The 21,082-nt window shown below is 45.5% G+C and overlaps 1 protein-coding gene across 15 annotated transcripts in view; it reads right to left on the bottom strand.

The window, feature by feature from the left end:
* The window catches only part of LOC124305411 (RNA-binding protein Musashi homolog Rbp6), a 402,463-nt gene that overhangs the window by 185,877 nt on the left and 195,504 nt on the right, over nucleotides 1–21,082 (bottom strand). For 12 of the 15 annotated variants that reach the window (XR_006908374.1, XR_006908375.1, XM_046764807.1 and 9 more), the window contains exons 4-5: nucleotides 5,131–5,187; nucleotides 3,310–3,394 (exon numbers count right to left, since the gene is read on the bottom strand). Coding sequence is in view for 13 of the 15 variants with exons in the window: in XM_046764807.1 (XP_046620763.1) it covers nucleotides 3,310–3,394; nucleotides 5,131–5,187 (142 nt within the window). In the remaining 2 variants the exon portion in view is untranslated. The remainder of the gene's footprint in view (nucleotides 1–3,309; nucleotides 3,395–5,130; nucleotides 5,188–21,082) is intronic. The other 3 variants (XM_046764813.1, XM_046764820.1, XM_046764808.1) reach the window with 2 other exon arrangements.

Genomic DNA, 21,082 nt, shown 5'->3' with positions numbered 1-21,082 from the left:
TGCTTTTAAATTTGAAATATAAACCGCGTCTATATACCTCGTCTGCAGCCCTTCTTCCCTTCTCTCTCTCTCTCTCTCTCTCTCTCTCTCTCTCTGTTGTTATACCTTACAGTAGTCAGTGTAATACACGCATTTTTCCCGTAGGTACAGGTGCTTTTTACTTCCGATTCTATACCATCGTAGTCCGTCTTACTTGTAACTGCTGCTCTTCAGAAATGTTGTATTACCTACATGTACACGTGTCAGGTAACGTGTTCTTTGAACGAAATGCGTTTGAGATGAATTTTTTATTTTCTCTTTCTGCGTTACGCTGCTACCCCTTCCCGCCAGTAATTCACTCTTTAATCTACTACCGTGCTTTCGAAATTTTCATCACCGTCTGCTCGAGCAACCGGCGAAGTCGTTCGAAACAGCGGCGGGATTATTTTTCTTGTCCTCCTCTTTCCGCAACGTTAAATTTTTCATGTTCGTCCGCAGAAGGTCCATCAGCAAAAATTGGCGAGCTAAAAAATCGACTTCTGTAGCTGCAGATTCAGGAAACTTCACCACGAGTCATGTCACGTGTGTCTGTCGACTCGATGAAACGGTAATGATATTTCTGTTTCGATTTGTTGTTTGATTTTTTTTTTTTTTTCTAAACGCCTTAATTTTGATTCCCGTACTTTGTCGGTAAAGTTTTTTTGCTCTTTCTCAATTGTGTTTTCTTTTCTTTTATTTTTAATTTTTCACGGGGATAAGTAAAGCCGGTTACTTCGCGAATGCAAGGAGGCGGACGTTTAACGGATCTTGAGCAAACATCAAACAGTAGGCAAGCAGCAGGCAAGCACCGCGTCACACCAGAGAAACGGCGTCGTCCTGCAGCTCGAAAAATTAAGTCTCCCTTATTTAATTTGGAAAGTTGTTTAAAGGGGAGAGGGGGGGGGGGGGGTGGTGGTGGTGGTGGAGAACGCAGGCTTCCTCCTTTGACTTTATTTTCTCGGTTCTTATACTCCCCGTATAACGCGACAACCCGCCGTTATTTGCCTCCCGCCAAGCTCTTATACTTCTTCTTTTTCTTCTTCGCTTCTGCTTTATTTTTATTTCTTCCTCTTTCTTTCTCTCTCTCTCTCCCTCTCTTTCTCACGTTTTCTCGACGTCGCTTCGAAGCGACTAAGCTTCGAAAAATGCATGGCTAAAAAAAAAAGATTCGGTTCTGAAACCACCGTTCCGTTACTAATTGAATAACTCAACGATGACCAGTTCAGCAGTCAGAAATTGACACGAAATGTTAACAATCCGCGATAGACAAGAAAAAAAAAATACAAGAAGGTATAGATAAAAAAAAACGCAGAGATGAACAAAATGAATCAAACGTTAAATGGAAGTCGATGAAATCCTGCAAATCTTACTTTATAAATGTGAACCAATTATATAGCTATACCACTGGAGAAAATCAGTGTATATATTACACTGTAAATCGGTGAAATATCAGTGAACCGTTAGTGTATACGAACTGGTTTTTTTCCAGTGATAAAAGTACTTGCAACTGGGAACTCAAATTTAGAGAGCACGTAAACTCGAACACACGGATTTTTTCCCCCGTACCAGTGCAAGCGATGGGAATTTCAATCCAAGAGCGAATGTTCGTCCCTCTTCCCTCACGGTGAGCCTTAATATTTTTAAATGAAAAGTTCGAGGACCCCAAAGCTACGATTGGGAATTTGTTATAAATCGTCTCTATAATACATTTTTCATTAACTTGAAATAATCCCCTGGGCCGTTTTTTTTATTTCTTAAAAATTCGTCAAAATTGCTATGTATAATAACTTAAACGCTAAATAAGCTGGTTCATCCTTATTATACGAGTTTGAATAAGTAACTTTTTTCAAATAAAAATTTCTTTTTCAAAAAAAAAATTATTTTATTAATTTTATAAATATGGCTAGTTTTTAGTGATTGTTGAAAAATACTTGAATAAAATATTCATGTTACTATTACAATAATGATTTGCAAGTACTTTAACTTACTTAAATATTTATTCAAACTCGTATCATAAGAATGAACCAGCTTATTTAGCGTTTAAGTTATTATACATAGCAATTTTGACGAATTTTTAAGAAATAAAAAAAACGGCCCAGGGGATTATTTCAAGTTGATGAAAAATGTATTATAGAGACGATTTATAACAAATTCCCAATCGTAGTTTTGGGGTCCTCGAACTTTTCATTTAAAAATATTAAGACTCACCGTGCCCTGAAACTCGGGCAGCCCTATAATTCGATGAAAATAATTAGCTTATCACAAACCGCGGATGGTGGCTCTCGACAGCGAAGCAAGACAATAACCGCGGATAGGAGCTGCAGCAGGGTGGAAGAAAAGGGACCGCGATAATAATAATTGCCAGCGCGGATTCCGGCTTGAATAAATATGTGTACAGAGGTATATATGTACAATATACATATACAGGGATGGAGAGGAGTCACGGGTTGGCGTCGGAAACCGCTTACTCAGAAAGGAATTGGTCAACCGGAATTGCCGAAGTGGTATAGGCGTTCAGCCCCGGTTTGGCATCGTGTAATAACGCAATAACGAGAGGACGTGAATTTCCAAGACATAGCTAAGTAAGCCTAATTACGGTATTCTAATAAGCGTTACGCGTGCCAGTTTCTCTCAATATAAACGGCCGTCTTGTCCTCACTTCGCTCAAACGTCTTTCACAAGCCCCCCTTTTCTCCCACTTAGCGGACGTCCCGCAAATTCGTTTTCAATTTTTGTCCCTAAATTCAGGCTCATTAACGCGTACAGATCTTTACCCGTTATTTAACCCTTAAACTGCCGTTGTGGCATATTATCTACACGGGTGAAGAAGCTGTATCTTTTTTTTTTTAATATCTTCTTCAATTTCAATCTGAAAGTTCGGAAATAATTCGAGAAATAGTAACAGGCACTTTAAAGAGAGTGTTCAAAGAATAATTTTATTTGAAAAACTTTTTATTTGGGTATGAAAATTGAAAAATTCTATTTTCAAGAAGTGTGATGTTTAAACATTTTGTTTGAGAAAAATGATTTTTTTTAATGGGAAAGAGGCCTGGCCGTTAAGGGGTCGAAGGCTCGTTCCTTGGACTCTCATGTTTAAAATACCAATTTAAATTCCATCGCGATGATCCGTCGACCGACTTACAATCAGATATTGTACACGTAAGCGCGAGGGAAATGATTTATCACGATCGAAGGTTGACCATCGATCTTTTCATTACAATTATTAGTTGGGAGGGGAAGAGAAGGGACGAAAGGGACGTGAGAGTATATTTTTCAATACGATGTACTCACCTTTTTGCCGTCGAGTTCGTGAGTGCCTTGAGCCAAAACTTTGTCGACGCTGGCTGGATCCGCGAACGTGATGAAGCCAAAACCTCTGCAACACAACGAAGCGCACAGCGTTGAATTCATAAGTCGGTTGATATCATCCCTTGCACAGGGTGTTGCTAGCAATTAATATAATAACCACGGACTAATCGATTGATCGAAACTGACAAATGAACAAAATATGTGGACGAAAAATAAAAGTAAAGATATAAGAAAAAAATTGGAAAAACAAAACATCGAAAAATTGACCCGCTAATTACAAATGATAATTTGCAAACACGGCTTTGCTTCGAATTTCGGGATCAACCCTTCCTCTGATTCTCCGTTTCTCGTTCCCCTCACTTGTGTTTCTAATCCTGACAGTGATTGCGGAGTATAAAAAAGTCGGCTTGTTTTCTCGCAATTTACAAGTGTTGCGGAAAAAGGTGAGGCGAAAATGGAATATAAAAAGGGCTCCCCATTTCATCCGTAAATAGAAGCCTGCACAGCTACTCGAAAAGAGGTTCAACGAATACTTCTCACACGAATCCCGCAGGCTTGAAGCATGGTTATTGATAATATCTCCACGTTATTTAGGGTGTAAGCATGCCTCAGAAATCAAACGCGGCAATATCCATACTCGTTCCAGCTCTTTTTTACTCCTCGTGATCCTGTCCAGTATTTCTCTTCCCTCTATCCGACCCGACGGAACACTTTGCACCCCACCACCCGGAGGTTTAACCCCTTTTCGAACTGTGCAACAACTCGAGTCGCGCCGTATATAATACAATTCGATGCGTTACACATGGATTGGATTTTATCGATTTGAATTTCAGAAGTACAACGACGTACGGAAACCGAAGGAGATACCGCTGCATGTATTGTATTCTTTCGAACTTTGGTTAAACTCGATCTACATTCCAGGGAGAACGATTTCTATACTCCCAACCCGTTCCTTCGGAAACGTTTCAGAAGTTTTGTGCAATATGAACCGTGGGTATTTTTATTTTTTTTAGTCTTGTACACGCGCCTTGATAATTAACCCCGTGTTGAAACAGGACTCAAGTATAGAATAGAGAATTCGTTCGTCATGTCGCGCATAACGCAGTTGATACCAAAGCCGTTGATTACACTACACAGCAAGCTGGGATACATATTAATTTTCACTGGTTATTTTTAAACTGAGAAGAAAAACGCAACTTTTTCTTATTTTTAGTCTTATTTCTACCATGCTAATGTAGATAATTTTTTCCGGATTAAAAGTCAACTCTTCATCTCTCGCGGAGAGCAAGAATCGAGAATGAATCATGGTTGAAAAATCTGGGTACCAATAATTTGATACTGCCGATGTGAATGGCAATTATAATTGTTATTAAAAAATATACATATATATATATATATATATGTATATATATATATAAATAAATAAAGAAAATTACGGAAAACGAAAAAGAAAGAATTGGAGAACGGTTAACAACGACATTCAAGTGAACAGACTGGAGAATTGTATATGAATATAATAATGCACGAAAAGGTGTGAAGAAGAAGATGTGCAATGCAAATAATGTAATTCTATGTATATAATGAATATAGGTATCTGATTTTGCTCTTCTTCCTCTTCTCTCTTTAATTGCTCTACAATTTTCGTTACGTTGTTTATTATCTTTTCTTTTCCTCTCTGACTCTCTCTCTCTCTCTCTCTCTTTCTTTCTTTCTCTCCCTCTCTCTCTCTCCCTCGCTTCTACGCTCAGTCCGTTGATTTGAGGGTCGTTGATGAGATGGTAAAGATGTGCGGTGTGCACGTACCTTGGTGTAAACATGCGGCCAGTGCTATCCACCACATACGAGGCGAGCTCACCGCTGCTGAAATTAACACACAGCTATGTTCACTTTCACACTGTTTCCACCAAGTGCCAGCCCTGCACCACCTCGCTCTTTTCATTTTTCTACATCATTGTCAACACGTGCGTATTACATACAGACCGATACTCTGTGTAAAAATATAACAATTTTGCAAACGATCAATTCTTTCTCATTGATATTTATAAAAATTTCCGAACTCGTTTCTCTCTAATCTTTTTTTCTTTTTCCATGTCTTTTTTACTTTACTTTCTCAATGCAAGCGCGATCACGAGATGGGCCAACAGCGAACGCGATTCTTGTAGCTTTGAAATGCTTTTACACAAATCGTTGAATCGCGACGAAAGTTGGCCCACTTCCTTCGTTAATGCACTCGAGGATCTAACAAGTTGATCTACCCGTGGTAACAGGGTAAGGGCAGCCACATTGGACGACGGTCGATTCGACGAATTCAGCCTGAGCCATAAAAATTGTGCGTCAAGAAGGTTTGGGGATGTGCAATGCAGTGCGGTGCGGTGTGGTGAAATTGGCGCGATACGGGGTGATTTCGGCGGGGTTGTTTGACGGAGGGAAGGGGAGGGGGTGAGTAATGAGTGACGATTTGGAAAAGGAGGTCATTACGCGTGTATGCGGCGTGCGATGAAGGAGGGTAGTATCAGGGGGGGGGGGGGGGGGGGTGCGGAAAATCGCGTCGGTACAATCGGGTACAAATGACAGCTCGCTGAATCGGCGGTCATCCAATCAACATCAAAACACCAAACGTCACGATACAACACCATCAGCATCTAGGCACATAATATAGGTATAGGTTATGTTCTATGTATGCACGCTAACAACAAGTCTGTATTCAACTACACAGCAAAAATAACAAAACTACACTGCCATTAACAGATACGCAGGCACGCGCGTATACCGTCTATGGTATACAATTATATCTGCCTGAAAGCTGCAAGCTGCGAGCTCCTCTTTCATAATACAAGCATTACCGCGGGACCGTCCTTTTCAACGATAATCGCGCTTCGCTAGCTGGGTCAATTCATTCGCAATGCCGCACTTGCAATTTACCCTCGACGCGCGACTTTCGCGGATTCACGCTCGCTTCGTTGTTCAAGTATCGCTGCAGCAGCCGCGACGTTAATTTCTGCTCGAAAATGGCCCTCCCCTCACCGCATCCTCATCTCCAATAAGCTTGTCGTACCCGGTATTTACTCGCGGTATTACCTCTACGCGTTTACCGTTTACGCAAATTGATCGGTTATCTGCTGCAGCTGCGTTTACTTTGGAACCGTTCGTTTCTGTAATACTCGTACGTTACCGTTGCTCGTGCTTGCTGTTTTCAGGCAAATTGCACTCGGCAGGGATTCTTTGCCGTTTCGTCGAGTTTTCGTAGTGCAATCCCGTGAGCAATTCGGATTTCACTTAATCCCGTACAGTTTCTACGTCGCTTTTGAAAATTGGCAACGGGGCTGGTGCAACGAAACGAAACGTTACGGTGGCTCGATAATCATACGGTGGAAAACGAAGGTCGAGAGAAATATCAGGTTTCCCATTAAAGCGAGGAAAAAGAGGGGGGTAATTTAATAATTTCTTATTACTTCCTACGTTCCTTAGAGCGAGCTAGTGGCTGAAGGCAAACGGTGGAAGGGAGACGGGGGACGGTGGAGGGGTGGCGAAGCAAACCAGCGTACGTAACGAACGCAAAATAATTATCTTCTCGTTACCGGCAAAACCTGAGAGGCGGTTTGCGAAATTCGCAGGCGTTTGCGGTGAACGCGCGGCGTTTCTACCCAAGCGAAATTGAACGATACGCGTACATTTAATGGGAAAACGAAACACAATATTTCGTTCTTCTCTCCTCGGTCATTATTTTGAAAACCGAGCCGAACCGTCCCGAATTCTCGTTCCCGCAAGAATTGGGATTCGCGTATTAGACACGATTGCGAGCAGAAATGTGTGTTTCATAAAATTCGCATCACATGAGGACCGACGGTATTTACTCGAATACTCGTATCAATCGTAATCGTGTGAAATTTTACGACTCTGGATTTGAATGGCATTTCTCGTCGAAAGTCGATGGGTAGAGAAAAAGCCCGAGTATCTCTTGGCCTGATCGAGTGGGGAGGAGGTCGGTAACAAATAGCAGAGGTCACGTTCCCGGAGCATGTTTCGGTGGCGGTGGCGTGAAATATAACAAAGCGTGCTCGGTATTGAGGGGCGACGGGCGGAGGGATCCACCCCCGGTGGCAAAGGTCTGAGCTTTGCACGTCCAAGTGTTTGATTGAACCGTAAAAAATGAACCGGGAAGTACAAGGGAGGATCGGCGAGGTTTGCGGCGTGTGTGCGAGGACTCGGGGGCTTGTATCGGGGGCGGCGCGGCTCCTTGTCACCCATTGTCAGCCACTGTCAGCCATTGTCAGCCATTGTTCCTGAATAATCTATAAAAGGCTAAGTGGGATGGAAGGGGTGGCTGGCGCGTCCCGTCTACTTGAGCACGGCTTCTCTGATCCTCCACTTTTCACTCGCTCCTCGACGCCGGCGAAGAAGAAGAAGAAGCGGGAGGAGGAGGAGGTGGAGGAGGAGGATGAAGATGAACAAGGGAGAAGATTGTCAGGTCGGGCTGACGGGTGCATTTGTTTGTCACCCCCTTCTTCTTCTTCTTCTTCTTCTTCTTCTTCTTCTTCGTCTTCTTCTTCTTCCTCGCAACCGAGACGGAATGGAAAGTCGAATAGTCGAGGGTTGTTTCGCGTCCCGCGACTTGTTTGAATAAAGTTGCACCATCGGTGGGTGGATGTGAGGTTATACAAGGTACGCGCCTGTTGTTCACCGGGGGTATTTTCGTACAGACCGCGATTCCAATTTCCCCGGGATTTCAGCCGTCCTCATTTCCGCTTTGCAGTAAACACCGATTTTTACCCCAGTTTTGCAGGGAAGACGGGTCCTGGCTGTCGCAAGTTCTAGTTGTCACAAAGTCCGTATCTCAGTCGCTAGATATCGGAACGAACGGCGCTATAGATTCGAGTTATAGTTCAATGTTTGAATGAAACGAACGTTGTTAACTAGAATAATGTTCGTTCGTTCATTCGTTCGTTCAATCATTACCACAGCAGATACCGAGCGCATGTCTGGTTAAAGATAACGCATATCACCGCCCGGAGGAGTGAAACGACTGGATATCCGTGAAATCTGTATCAACGAACGTTATCCGCGGTGTTTTTTCATCCACTTTTACTGTAAAACTGCGATGTTCCGGACAGTTGAAAAATGACGAAATTCGCAACTCCGCAGAAGGAGGCCAGGCAGGCATGCCTAATCGTCGATCGATTCTCCGCACCCTTTATTCTCGCACGGTCTTATCGACGATCTGAGTACGCGTCGAGTCATCTGAAATTCGTCGGTGGTAGGTATGAAAAATTTTCATAACCCGCGACAATTATTCTACCGCTAATTGAGTTACGCCGCGTTCTAAATGCCCGATGAATATTCATCGCGAAGCCAGCGCAGCAGCAGCAACGACGATGCGCGGTTACGGAAGAACGAAGCGTGGCTTTTAAGATAGAAAATTTTCGTCGTCGGTTGGAGAAAAAAAAATCTTTTATTTTCAACAGAATTATAAATCAGGTGTACGGCCGCGTAATCAGCGCCTGCTTCTCGCGATTCGTTTTTCCCGGCATCGGCTGCGTTTACATCCGAAAGCTCGAAATTTTCTCACCCCTGCGGCTCACGGTGGCCGTTGGTAATCGGCTCATGTGCGTGGCCGAACTTTTATCATACCTTATGTATATACGCATACATATATACACTTCGGGCTAATGACCAGGTGAATATTTTTAAAGAATCCCGCTTATAGGTGCACCGCTTCACGCCGCTGAAAGTCTCCATGCCCCAACCATAGAGTTTCTCACTGTAATTGGCTTGTTCTTCTTAACTTTGTAGAAACGGGATCTCGTTGAATCGTATTATGCAAATTCATTCGCCCCTAGTCCCTCACCCCCGTGTACGTATATACGAAGAAACGACGTCGCGACGTCGACCGCGAGAGTCTGAACCCCTTCTGCGGGACGAGTATATAGATTTATATACAATACACATCCAACCCCTAAGAAACAGCGAGAAAGAGTGAGAGAGAGAGAGGGAGAGAGAGAATACGAAAAAAACATCGAGTTCGTCCCGTCACAAAGTCAAATACCTAGACACGCATTTTCGCATATTTTTACAAAATTCAATTTCAGTTTGGCGATCGTAAAAACTCCACACATGCAGCCGCTTGCGGGGTAGTTAATTAAACGGACGGATATGAGAATATCCTTCGGAGGGGTTAAGCGTCGCGACGATGCAATTTGCCCGCAGTTGGCGAGCCCCTATATCGGGAGTATTTATGTAAAATGGTCTCATTTCGCGTCGCGAGTAAGCAAACTTCCCTCAAGTACCCACAACCCGGACGGTTTCCGGCAAGTCCGAATTCCGTTGGAATACGCGCCTTACAGTGTTCTCGAGGAGTAAAGTATCGCGTCGTTCGCGTCGATCGATCGATTCGAATAGAAATTCGTCCGGATGGCAGATTTGGATCCGATCACCTCGGGGTCGCGGTTCAAAGATTTGATTAAAACGTCGGAGCTTCCCGATCCCTCGGGACGTGCGACATCATCGGTGTATAAGTAAGCTCTCGAGAAGCGGTTCTTCAAGTCCGAGCTGAGAATTCTCTCCCCCTGAGCGGCTCCGCGCGCTCCAGACGCTCGAGTGGAGGATCGAGGATCGCTCCTTCCCTCTTTATGCCCCCCTCCCTCCCGCCCCTACGTTTGCCGACCCCGAGGCCTCGCCTAAGTGCAGCGCCGTGCCGTCGAGAGGACTGAGATCCCTTCATCCACCCTCTTCCAGCCTCTCCACGTCTTCTTCCACCAGACGCGAAGTAAGCGGCCCTCCGCGCCGCGTTTCCGGCCCGGTTTCGATCACGCCGCCGGAGGCGGGAACCGAGCCCGACTGTCCGCGGTCTGCAAGTCCGCAGCTTTTCCTCCTCGGCTTGTTATTCTTTCGTCTTCCGTCTCCTCTCTCCCGAGGGCTCGAGAAGGCGAGAAGGCCTCGTCCAGCTTCCGTCTGTCTGTCGTCATGGAGACGAGTGCCCGAAGCGTCAAATCTGTTGTAGGTACAATAATCCTGCGAGGCCTCCCCTGCCGCTTCCTCCCTCAGCCCTGACAGCCTGAACCCTCCTCTCCTTTTCGGGCAATTCGACGCTTGGCCGCGCTTAACCCAGTTCGCGGTCCTCGGTGGGGATCCAGAAGCTCGATCTTTCCTCGATCATGTCCGCGAGCCCTTAGCCATCTCCGTTTTCTCGGATATGCAACACCCTCTGCAAACACGCTCGGACTGTTGCTGAGATTTTGCGGATACACCGATTTGCTCACTAATACAGCGAAAACTGTTTCACAAAATTGACGGGGACGTATACCGAGACTTAACGTCGACGAAGTTATGAGATTCAACGTTTGACCACCTGAAACTGGTCACCTGTCAAACACAGCTTAGGAGGTCGCATTTAAGTATCGTACCTGCCCAATGAAAATTTATTCCAATTCAGGCATAGGTTTCTTAACAGGGCCGGTCATTAATTACGTAAAGGTCCCGAGAGAGTTTAAAAAATCTCTACGTGACCTTACCTCGGAGGGGGGTAAAGCTATTCTGACGTAATATTTTACTACGAGTCAAAATTCGCCTGGGAGCCAACCCGTTCAACCTCGACTACGATCGATGATCCGAATTGAACCGGCTTTTACTCTTTGACTGATTTCCTGTAATATTGTTTCAAATCTAGTCGTTCATTATGTAACGCAAAGCATTCCATATCGTTTGTAGTTGTTCGGCTGTTTCCTCACTTTAAGATTGTTTCACATCTTACTTTTAATTATAACATGCATTTTCCAGAGACTAAATGATTATTTTTTGAAAAGTACAAATCTTGGATTTATGTCGAATAATAACAGGTGTTAGTGTAACTGGACCTTTTCTAACGACATTTAAGCAATTACCGCTTCTTAGGGAAACTCCAGGTAAAATCTTACGTAACAAGGGGGCGGAGGGTCCGAAAAATCTTATGTGTCCTTCCATAGGGGTGGGGGAATCAAGAATGGCCAAAATCGTTCTTACGTAATTAACGAACGATCCCTAAACGGTTTCGATGTAGCCATTCGGAAAGGCTTTGGCAAACTTTTACCAATGCGAGTGACCAAATAAGTGACTAGATTTTCAATTGCCCTACGCTTGACTTGCGTTTGAAATTTCGTACCTCATTTTTGCCCTCTTATCTTCCAGACAAAAATATTGCGACCGGTCCTTCAGCCTGCCAAGATTCACCGTTTCCTCTATACGTGTGCATAATTGTATTGTCCGTATCCGTGATACCAGCTGTTCATTCTTTTCTATATTTCTATCAGTTTTCCTCGCACAATGTCCCCGTATCTCGGCATCACGGTTCACCAACCACGCGAAATGATAAAAATAATGAAGATGAAAAATAAAAAAAAAAGAATAAACCGCGTCGATAGTAACACGACACAGGGACGAAATCCTGTAAATTCTATTTGCAATTCCACAAGGTAGGCGGATACCCACCTGGCACAGTGAGAGACAAGAGGATCGATGATCCACTCGACCCAGTGAACCCGCAAGTCAATTTCGACGCGGCGGAATCGAGAGGCTGCAGATATAACGGCCTAATATCGCCTCTGGAACGGAGGACCCGGTCGCATTGTGCGGAGTTTGCAAACCCCGGGGGGGTGGTTGGTGGATGGGAGATGCGAATAAGGTTCGGAAGCGCGATGTAGCGAGGCCACGAATGGCTCGCTGCCCGGCTGCAAGTATGCGCTAATGCGACTCGTATACCTTTCGACTCCCCGGCGAGCCGGTGCGGCAGTTACGCCGTGGAATCCGGGCAACGAGACACTCAGAATGCAGCCGCCCTTATCCGAATCTATCGAGGTGCTGTGCGCCGCGCGGCGCGGCGTCGAGAACTTCTAGGGGTGAACGACGGGGCTGCACCTGCATTGCAGCGGCAAATTTCGCCCTTTGGGGGGATGACTTTGTTCCATAAAATTTTGCACGCGGTCGAAGCCGCGAAACGTTTACTACCCGTAACACCGGTCAACGCGAATTTCGAATCTGAGTTCCGGATGTCATGATTTTGATTTCTTCAACGTAACTGACGGTTGAAAATATTGTTTCATTAGATAAAGTTTGTTTTTTGTAGAAACAAGAACGATATTTCGGATTTTAAGACGAATTACCTATTTTCTCAAACATTTATTGTATATATGACAAATAAACGAGCTTCAGTTTTGCATTCAAATCACATTTATTGAAAAATAATAATTAATAATAAACGGCAAATGTAAAAGAATTGATAAACAAAGCTTAAAAAGGAATATTTTTTGTACTTCTTTTATTTTCATACGGACTTTCTCGTATCAAACACCAAACGTAATCTCCCATCGTGCTTTTATTATACTGCCCCTTTCCTTTTTCTTCCGAATAGACATCCATATCGGCTATCAACCATAAACCTTGAGACTTATTCATCGCCATAAAAAAGACAAAAACAAACTTTATAAGTAATAAATAAAGGTTTTGGTTATTATTCGAAGCATAAAATTTAAATTCATTTATATCAATAGAAGTTCAAAACCAACAAAAAAAAAATGATCCTGACCTGGTGTAGTTTTTGCCAATTGCTGCTAATGACGATTTATTTTTATAACCGAGACACGGAAATGGATCCGCGAGTAAAACGCCGAATTCTGTCCTGCAATCAGCTTCGCTACTTTCTATCGATTCCCCTCAATGTCCACTCGCGTAGCGAAAACTCCGGCACACTCTGTATCTTATCAGTGAAGAGTGGCTCGTATTCTTCTCGTCTACCGCATCCGGGCCGTGAGGAATATTCCTGCGGGTTCTGAACTCCGAGGGAATAAGATATCCCTGAGGCGTTTGCAGTAGGTACGACCGATGTCTGCGGCAGGAACTTCAAGTCGAGCTTTTGCAATCCTGCAGCGCAGTGCAGTGCGGTGCAATCTTGAGTCCGCTGTTATGCGCTTTTAATATCCTCGAGGTAACCTCAGAGCACGCGATGAAAATTGCCGACTCTTTTGTAATTACAATCTCTTCACGGCACGACCCGGCCAATTCAATTGCGGCCCCCGTCCCCCTCCCACCCCTCGTCGCTCTTTGCTCTACCCCTCTTTCTCTTTTTCGCTCCTTCGCTCCTGCCGCAGGATCACGGCGAGAAATACGCGGCGGGATCCGAGCCACGCGCCACACTCGAGCCTCGAGCACACTGCATTTGCATTTTATTGTTTAATATAAGTTTACGTCATCCTCCCTCGTTCGCCCTTCGCCCGTGGAAGAGTAGCTCCCGCGTTCAAACACTCGAGATTGTGTTGAATCGCGCTGACGCTGCGCGCCGCGCCGGAACTGCGAATCCTTTTCCTCGCGGCACGCTCCGCAGGGTAATGAAAGAGTGAAACTTCGAACAAAATTTACGGTTATAAGCTCGCCGCTTGAGAATATCGCCCGGATCCCACATCGAACGAGGAATCCTAGAGTGACGGGCGCCTCGTCCTCCTTCCTGAAGCGAAAAGGACGAGACAATGAATGCGCGACGTGGCGTCTCTGCTGACGGATTTCCTTTCCTGGATGTTTGACGAATACAAGCTCCGGAGGGAATAAGATAAGTGTACCAGTTATTGGCCCTGACCCAATTATCGACCTTTTTTGGTTCTAAAATCAGTTCGATCCTTGATTCTAAAGTTCCAAAAAAATTAATTTCTAGTGTCTAACCCTCTAGCAATTGGTTTTAGTCGTCGAGAGATTCGCAATTTGTACCGTAAATTTATAAAATGGTCAATAATTGAGTCCAAACGTGTGGATAACCGGTACCTGGTTTCTTTCTATGTTCTGAGCAGCTTACGCAGTTTCGTCGTATAAAAAAGTGGAAAGGAACTTCCGGCCGACCGCGTCTTGTGGACGGACGATGATGCGTCGAATGAGCGTTAGCAATAAAGCCGAGGGCCCGCAATTTCGGATTTCCATTTCATTAAGCGGGGTCGCGCCGGGCTATTTGATTATAAAACAGTCCTCCAGCTCCAGTGTTCTTGAGGGGGGAGGAGAAGGAGGAGGAGGACTACTGCACCCGCCCCTCTAACCGTGAGCGCGAGCCGGCCAATTTTCCACAAAGGCCAACCTGGGACACACAATAAGGGCGAGCATTTACATTCCCATAAAGGCCAATCCCCGTTGCAGGACGTAACAAGCGTCGCGGCCGTGCTCAGATTGGCCCCATAACCGCGGGTCACTGCACCGAGAAAAAAAAAAGGAACGTCCCGAAACTGCCGAGTCGTTTTCACTTCTTGTAACGAAGCCTGCAGGAATGCGGTGAACACCGTCGATTCCCCATGTTGCGAAAGTCTGTTTTCGGCACGCTCGTTTCATGCATTAACCATAACACGGTTATCACGTCTTTGACTTGGATAAAACTTGAGAACGACGGTGAACGTCGGTTCTTTTAATTCAAACTCGCGCGAGTCGGTTGCTCCGAGGGATGATCGTTAACTCGAGCTCGAGTGTCGAGACGTTTATTTTTATCCCTTCGACAGGGGGTTTTTATACCGCGGTGATAATATAAGCGAGGGAGCAAATATCAGCTGCGAACGGTTCCGGAGGCGGCAAATGGTTACTGCAAACAGAGTCAGGACGGGGCAGCAGGGAATTAACGTGTGGGAAACGAAGGTAAAGTTTCCGCGTTTGCTGTCTGTGCGGGCGACGGCGGGCGACGCCGAAGTCGCGGGGTCCGCGTAATTGGATATAATTTTTAGGAACCACACTAACCGAATTACGCCAACTCGGAGGCGGCGGTTTGTTTGCGCTGCAACGACGCCCGGCGTCGCGACGCCGCCACCCTTGAGGGGGATCGCAATTATTCAGCGTCGCGATGACGATGCCTCGAGTTCGACTAAAAAGGCACCCTTTTAACCAAGGAATCAACAGCTGCAGGCCCGGAAGGGGCCGTAAAGCGACGACGTTGCAGAGCGACGTGACGAGCAACGGAGAAAACGTCATAAAGTGCGTTCAGCCCGGCCGGATTTATGGGGGAGAAGGAGAAGTTAAGAAGGACCAGAGCGTCTCAGACTAGGCGTCCTCGGGCATCAAATTCCCCCACCCAGCTTCGGCTGCGGAAGGATAAACAAGTCGCGTTTTCGCGACAAATGAGCGCCATCGCGTTAATGCAAGCTATAGGTGACGGAATTGTCTCCGTTTGTAATCCGCGACGTTAACGAGGCTGAAACGGAGATCCAACCCCCGGCTCCTTTCCTCCGACGCTCAAGAAAGTTCACCCGAATTAAATGGGACGTGAACGAACGCGGCTCGGCGTCTTTCTCTCACCCTCCCTCTCTTTCCCTCTTTCGCGATTGCGTTTCCTTCGGGAATACGTGGTACCGGTACCCCATGCTCTCAACGACATTCCCGCCTCTTTATTACCTCCACAAAGGAACGTTTACGACGAATTCCGGTCGCACCTGCGCCGATCCTCCCTTTTGATTCGTAAATGTTGCGTAGCCAAGGTAGCTTGGCCATTCTCTGAATAGCGATTATCACCTATAATTCCCGAAGGTGCGGACGAAAATTCAGGAATTTCGCCTCGACTCTTCCTCGTAAATATCGGGGCCAAGGTGCCCGCGTACAATTCGATCGCGTAGATCATTTATCATTCACCGATCGTATATTCTACGTCATGTACGTAAATAAGCATTCATCTCAGCGAAACGAACAATGCGTAAATCTTAACCTGCTCGGTAGGTGCGTCGGGTTTTACGGTCTTTCCAGCCATTTGCGCGGCAAGAGGGATTTAATATACGAATGTGTTTATATTAAACGCCGCCGGGGAAGCCGCAGCTACACGACGGTGAAATCTCACCTTTTATCCTCCTGTTTTTTTTCATCTTGGAATGTATACCTATCATTTTTTGAACGCGTCTTTACTCCGTGATACATCGTTACCTGTACACCGCGTCGAAAAACATTCGCCACCTGCTGATCCGACTGTTTGAGGAGTAAACACCACCCTTAATGCTTATCCCCTTTCCCCAAAATAAGGGAAACAATCGATTCAGGATAAAACCACCGCGCATATTATTGTCCGTTGACGTAGTGGATAATGTCCGATTCGTATGATCGAAATGAATTTAACGTCGGTATATATATATATATATATATATATATATATATATATATATATATATATTTATATATCTAAAAACCGTAGGGGTGATTCTTACCCCGTCAACGTTCGAGTCGGCAGGTATAAAACAATGCGCGTCCAATGTTTCTCGACATACTAAAACATATCGCGGAATGATGAAGATCGGCGAGGTGCATTTCGAGTAGCTACTTTTCTTGCGATCGGTGAAGCATATATACATCTCCTCTTGACCCGAAACGAAGCTTACGTCCAAGACGGGTGATTATTTCCCGACTTCACCCCTCGTCGTGGAACAAAACTGGCTTAATTTCAGTCGATACTAAGCGGCGTCGGTATCGGGGATAATTGCGGCTCGATCAAATTGGTCGATCGACCGATCAGCGAGCGGCCGTCGGTGAAACAACACGAAATAACGGGGCATTCAGCGGCGGGAACCGCAGATGCGGGGGAAACGGGGGACGGGACGGGATAGGTATACCAGCGAGTCGGAGTCACGCGAAACACAGGAATACCCGGCATTGTTCAATCAATGTACATTGAGTCCCGGAGTTCTGCTGCTCCCAGCATCATCGCGGTACCCGCAGGCAACTTTCCGCCCGGGATCTCAGACGTTCCGGCTAATTACCCGGAACGGTGATTCCCGGGATGAATCCCGATGCCTCGATATTCACGAGATTGAAGTTAGTAACGTTGTCGTAGCGACAACGCAACTACGGACAAGAAATCGTCGTGTTGGAACTTCGGAATGACTTCCTTCGGGAATTCGTGGTTTCCAAAATCTGGGTACGCTTTACTCTTTACTACGATATCCTGAGTCTCGTGATAGTCGCAAAATTCCAAGGTAACGATTTCTCCTCGCGAAAAGCGAACCTCCGTCTCTGAGTCAACGGACGTTGTACGAACATATCGGGGTCCCATGGAAAAGAGGAAAAAGAAGAAGCGTAGTAAGGGTGCCGACAATATTTACCTAGACGTTGAATCGTCCGGGGAAAACAATGGCCGTCCGAGAGTCGTTAGAAACGATAAGTTTATAATTGGACCCCTGTCTTATGGTAATTATTCGGGGGTGATTTATGGTGATAGATAGACGGCTTGGCTCCTGGGGGGTGCGCCGATGAAGAGGCGCCGCGACGTCGTAATCAACGGATCGCACTCGCAGGACGCGTCGTGACAAATTAAGAATTTGATTGAACTAACGCGGACGGGTGCTCGGCAGAAGCATGTTTCGGCTGAAATTTGGTTCGTCCGGGTGGAATCAAGTGTACAAACAGTCGCCGGATAAAACGGCTGCAGGGAAGAACGAACGAACGAACGAAAGAAGGAACGAAGGAACGAACGAATGAACAGCGGAACGGATTAGACTAGCTGCCACCGAGTGGCGGCCAGATAAGAAGTGGAAGTTCTGCAGCCCTTGAGCCGAGACGACGAGGAGGAGGAGGAGGAGGACGACTCTAGTTGCAGGGAATTAGCGAAGTAATTAAGAGTCGGGTAAATAGAGGAAAATAACGGGTGAGCTTCCGCTGGCCGGGTATATAACGCACCGTATAAAGCGCCCGAACTTATCTCAAAGTTTTCCTGAAGCGAGTCGCGTTATATTTCTCTCCCTTCATCAAATTAGATCTAAGGTATAACTACTTACTACATATTATAATAAGGATCTGTGCAGTAAAATTTTGTCCCTCTGAAGAGCAATAATTCAACCGACGATGACCGGGGGTTAATTTTCATAGTCGTCTCACCTTCTTCTTCGGCTTCTTCTTACTCCTCTTTTATACAGCTGTTTAGGAATAACGATGAAACGCGACGTCGCGACGTTAATAATTACGAGCCCCGTCTTTGAAATTCGGACGAGCCGCAGAGTTCGAAAGCTGGATAAACGAGGGGTTGACAACGATTACCGTTAACGCGGGGTGAAAGGCGGCTCCGGCTCTCCCCGTAAAAGGGTTAAGAATTCGATTAGGGGGTCCGTACGTTCCGCACGGGGGGCCCGACGCGACGGTCTGCACGCGGCGAACGGAAATGGGAGCGGAAAGGGCGCGTCATTCCCCCGACTCGCGTCTTCTGATTGGTCGAGAATCAAGCCGAGAGGAAATCGCCGCGAAAGTGGTTATTATTACCTCCGTAACGGGATTACGGCTTCCAATCGAACACGAGCTTTCAATCATCTTCGTTAACCACCCTTCGATTCGTTCCTGCAGACACCCCCCCCCCCCCCCCCCTGATTGACTTTCAACGGCACGGAGAAATCGTTAACACCCCCTCCCCTTCAACCCCCTCGCTCATACTCGTTCCATCGATTACAGGCATCGATCCTCTTCCGCGAACCGATCGTCGTCATTATACGCGTCTCTCGGCTTACTGCTTGCATTATATCCATCAACTCAATCCACCCACGTCGAATCGCTGATAACTGCACCGCTGCTGCTGCTCCCGCTGCAGCGAGCCTGTAAATACGCGATTAATGAGACTCGGTCGTCCCGCAGTGGATATATATTCGTATTTGTGTGTCTTTTCTTTTTTTTTTTTTCTTTGCTCATTTTGATTTTGCTTTTCCAGGGGTAGTTTTCTTCGACTCACCGCAGATCACTGGAATTGTAATCGAAGGAGTTACCGTCGTAAGTATACAAGGTGCAAGTTTACCCAAGTGTTGTGCACACACTGGGGTTAAAATACCGCACCGAGAGCATGGGGTGGGTAATAAAACGAGAAATTACGCGAAGTAGGCAGACTAAGTTGAGCACGAGTAAGAGCGGAGTGGGGGGCGTGGCACGTATAGTTAAGTGCAGAAGACGGGGTGTAATTAAGGCAGCCTGATCGTTAATGCCGAAATGAAACGGGGTCTACCTGCGGAATACTGTGACACGGTAAACGGCCGAGCTTATACGTAGTAACGGTCGCTGTATAACCGAAGAAGGCGGTGGAGGAAAATTACCAGTTATACATACGCCGCCGTTGCCCCGTTGAGTAAATAACACCCTGCATTACAGTTTGTATAATTATATGTTACTTCGTAATAGCCGAAACTAGGTGACAAAGGTATGATATTACTTGTGCATGTGTCAGGACGAATTCACCCTCGTTATTCGTTCAAAATTCACCGCGGTTGCGAGCGGTTTGAGCAAATTTTGAAATTGTAATTTATAAAGACGATAAGTAAATAATGTGAATATTAGAATATAAATGATAATCTGGATTTATCGTTCAGCAGGGAGAATATACGTCGGAAATACAGAAGCGGAGGTATAAATATCAAATCCCTGAACGCGTTCGCGAATATTACGGTTTCTCGGCGAGAAATTTGGAAAATGACGAAATCTCGACAGCCAGACGTCAAAATTCCCGGCGTATATTTATTTTTCCGGAGGTGAAAAAGAGGATTCTAACGAGTCAACCTTTTGAAAAAATTGAAGAAAAAAGAACGAATCCAAGTTCCCGAATTATTTTCATACAAAGATTGACGTTTTGTGAATACGTTGTGAATTTTTGGTCGAATAACATTAGGTACGCAAACCTGATACGGATATACGTAGAGTTAAAGGGGAAGCGAAGGTAGAGTAAAGGCCGAGATTGCAGGAGGTGGCGTCTGATCATAATCGTAATAATAAATGGGGGGTAAGTTGGAGGAGCGTTATCGTAATCGTAATCAAGCGAGCCGGTTCGCCATCCCCCAAAAATGGTCGTCGCCGCGTCGCGTCGGTCGAACGTCCGGGACATCTGGCAGCTTTGTCTCTCGGCCAAGCCACGCCTCTTCGGGAGTTAGTTTAGCTCCATGAACGCTTCTTACCTCCATCGATTCGGTCTTGAGGGGGTGAGTAGGTATAAAGGGTGGCAAGAAGGGGGGAGAAGGGGGGGGCCAGATTTACAGTCGGCTATCGAACAGTCCGCTGCAACGATCGGCGCCCCCGTTTTTCAAATAACCCCGGAATCGAGCACTCGAGACGCTGCTATTGCTGCATGGTGAAAATAATCGCCAAATATCCCATTCCCCTCCGGTGCGATAAATTTTCAGCATAAAGAAAACGGGGGAAAACAGCGACCAGTTTTTACTTTTCCTTTCCTGCATTCCCGATTCTTTTATCCACCGAGTTTCTAGCGCGGGAAAATATGTTAACTAATTTAACCTGTGCAATTACTGTTATACAATTATACATTCTTTTTTTTTTTTTTTTTATCAGTGAAGAATCACTCTCAGAAGTAAATGAATTGTAAGATTAGCTGTTTCACAGATTAATTCACTCTCGAATACCAGATTCCTGAATGCCGACGCAAGGAGAAATTATCGAATTTTATCAGTGTCCGGAACTTTTCTTCTTTCTTTTTTCCATTCTCTCTGTATCTTCCTCTTTACACATGTATTTTCTTTATATACCTACAGCACAATGCATAATTACAGAGTTCGGGAAACAAACTTTGTGTCTGGCTCAAGTTGTTTACAACAGAGACAGAGAGATAGAGAGCGAGAGAGAGCGAGTTAAAGATATACACAGTAGATATTACAATATACGCATACCTATATCTGAATGTCATTCGATGAACCGCGTACAGAATACGGCGCCAATTTTTACACAATACAGTAACAACGTGAAACGTCGTCATAACAAAGTGTAGGAATATTTTCAGTCGAGAAACAAAGCAAAATCTAAGAGAAAAAAAAAA

This window comes from Neodiprion virginianus, chromosome 5 (genome assembly GCF_021901495.1).
Source record: "Neodiprion virginianus isolate iyNeoVirg1 chromosome 5, iyNeoVirg1.1, whole genome shotgun sequence".
In the NCBI taxonomy this organism is placed as follows: Eukaryota; Metazoa; Arthropoda; class Insecta; order Hymenoptera; family Diprionidae; genus Neodiprion; species Neodiprion virginianus.
The sequence above is the reverse complement of the archived record's forward strand: the minus strand, read 5'-3'. Positions and strand labels throughout refer to the sequence as shown.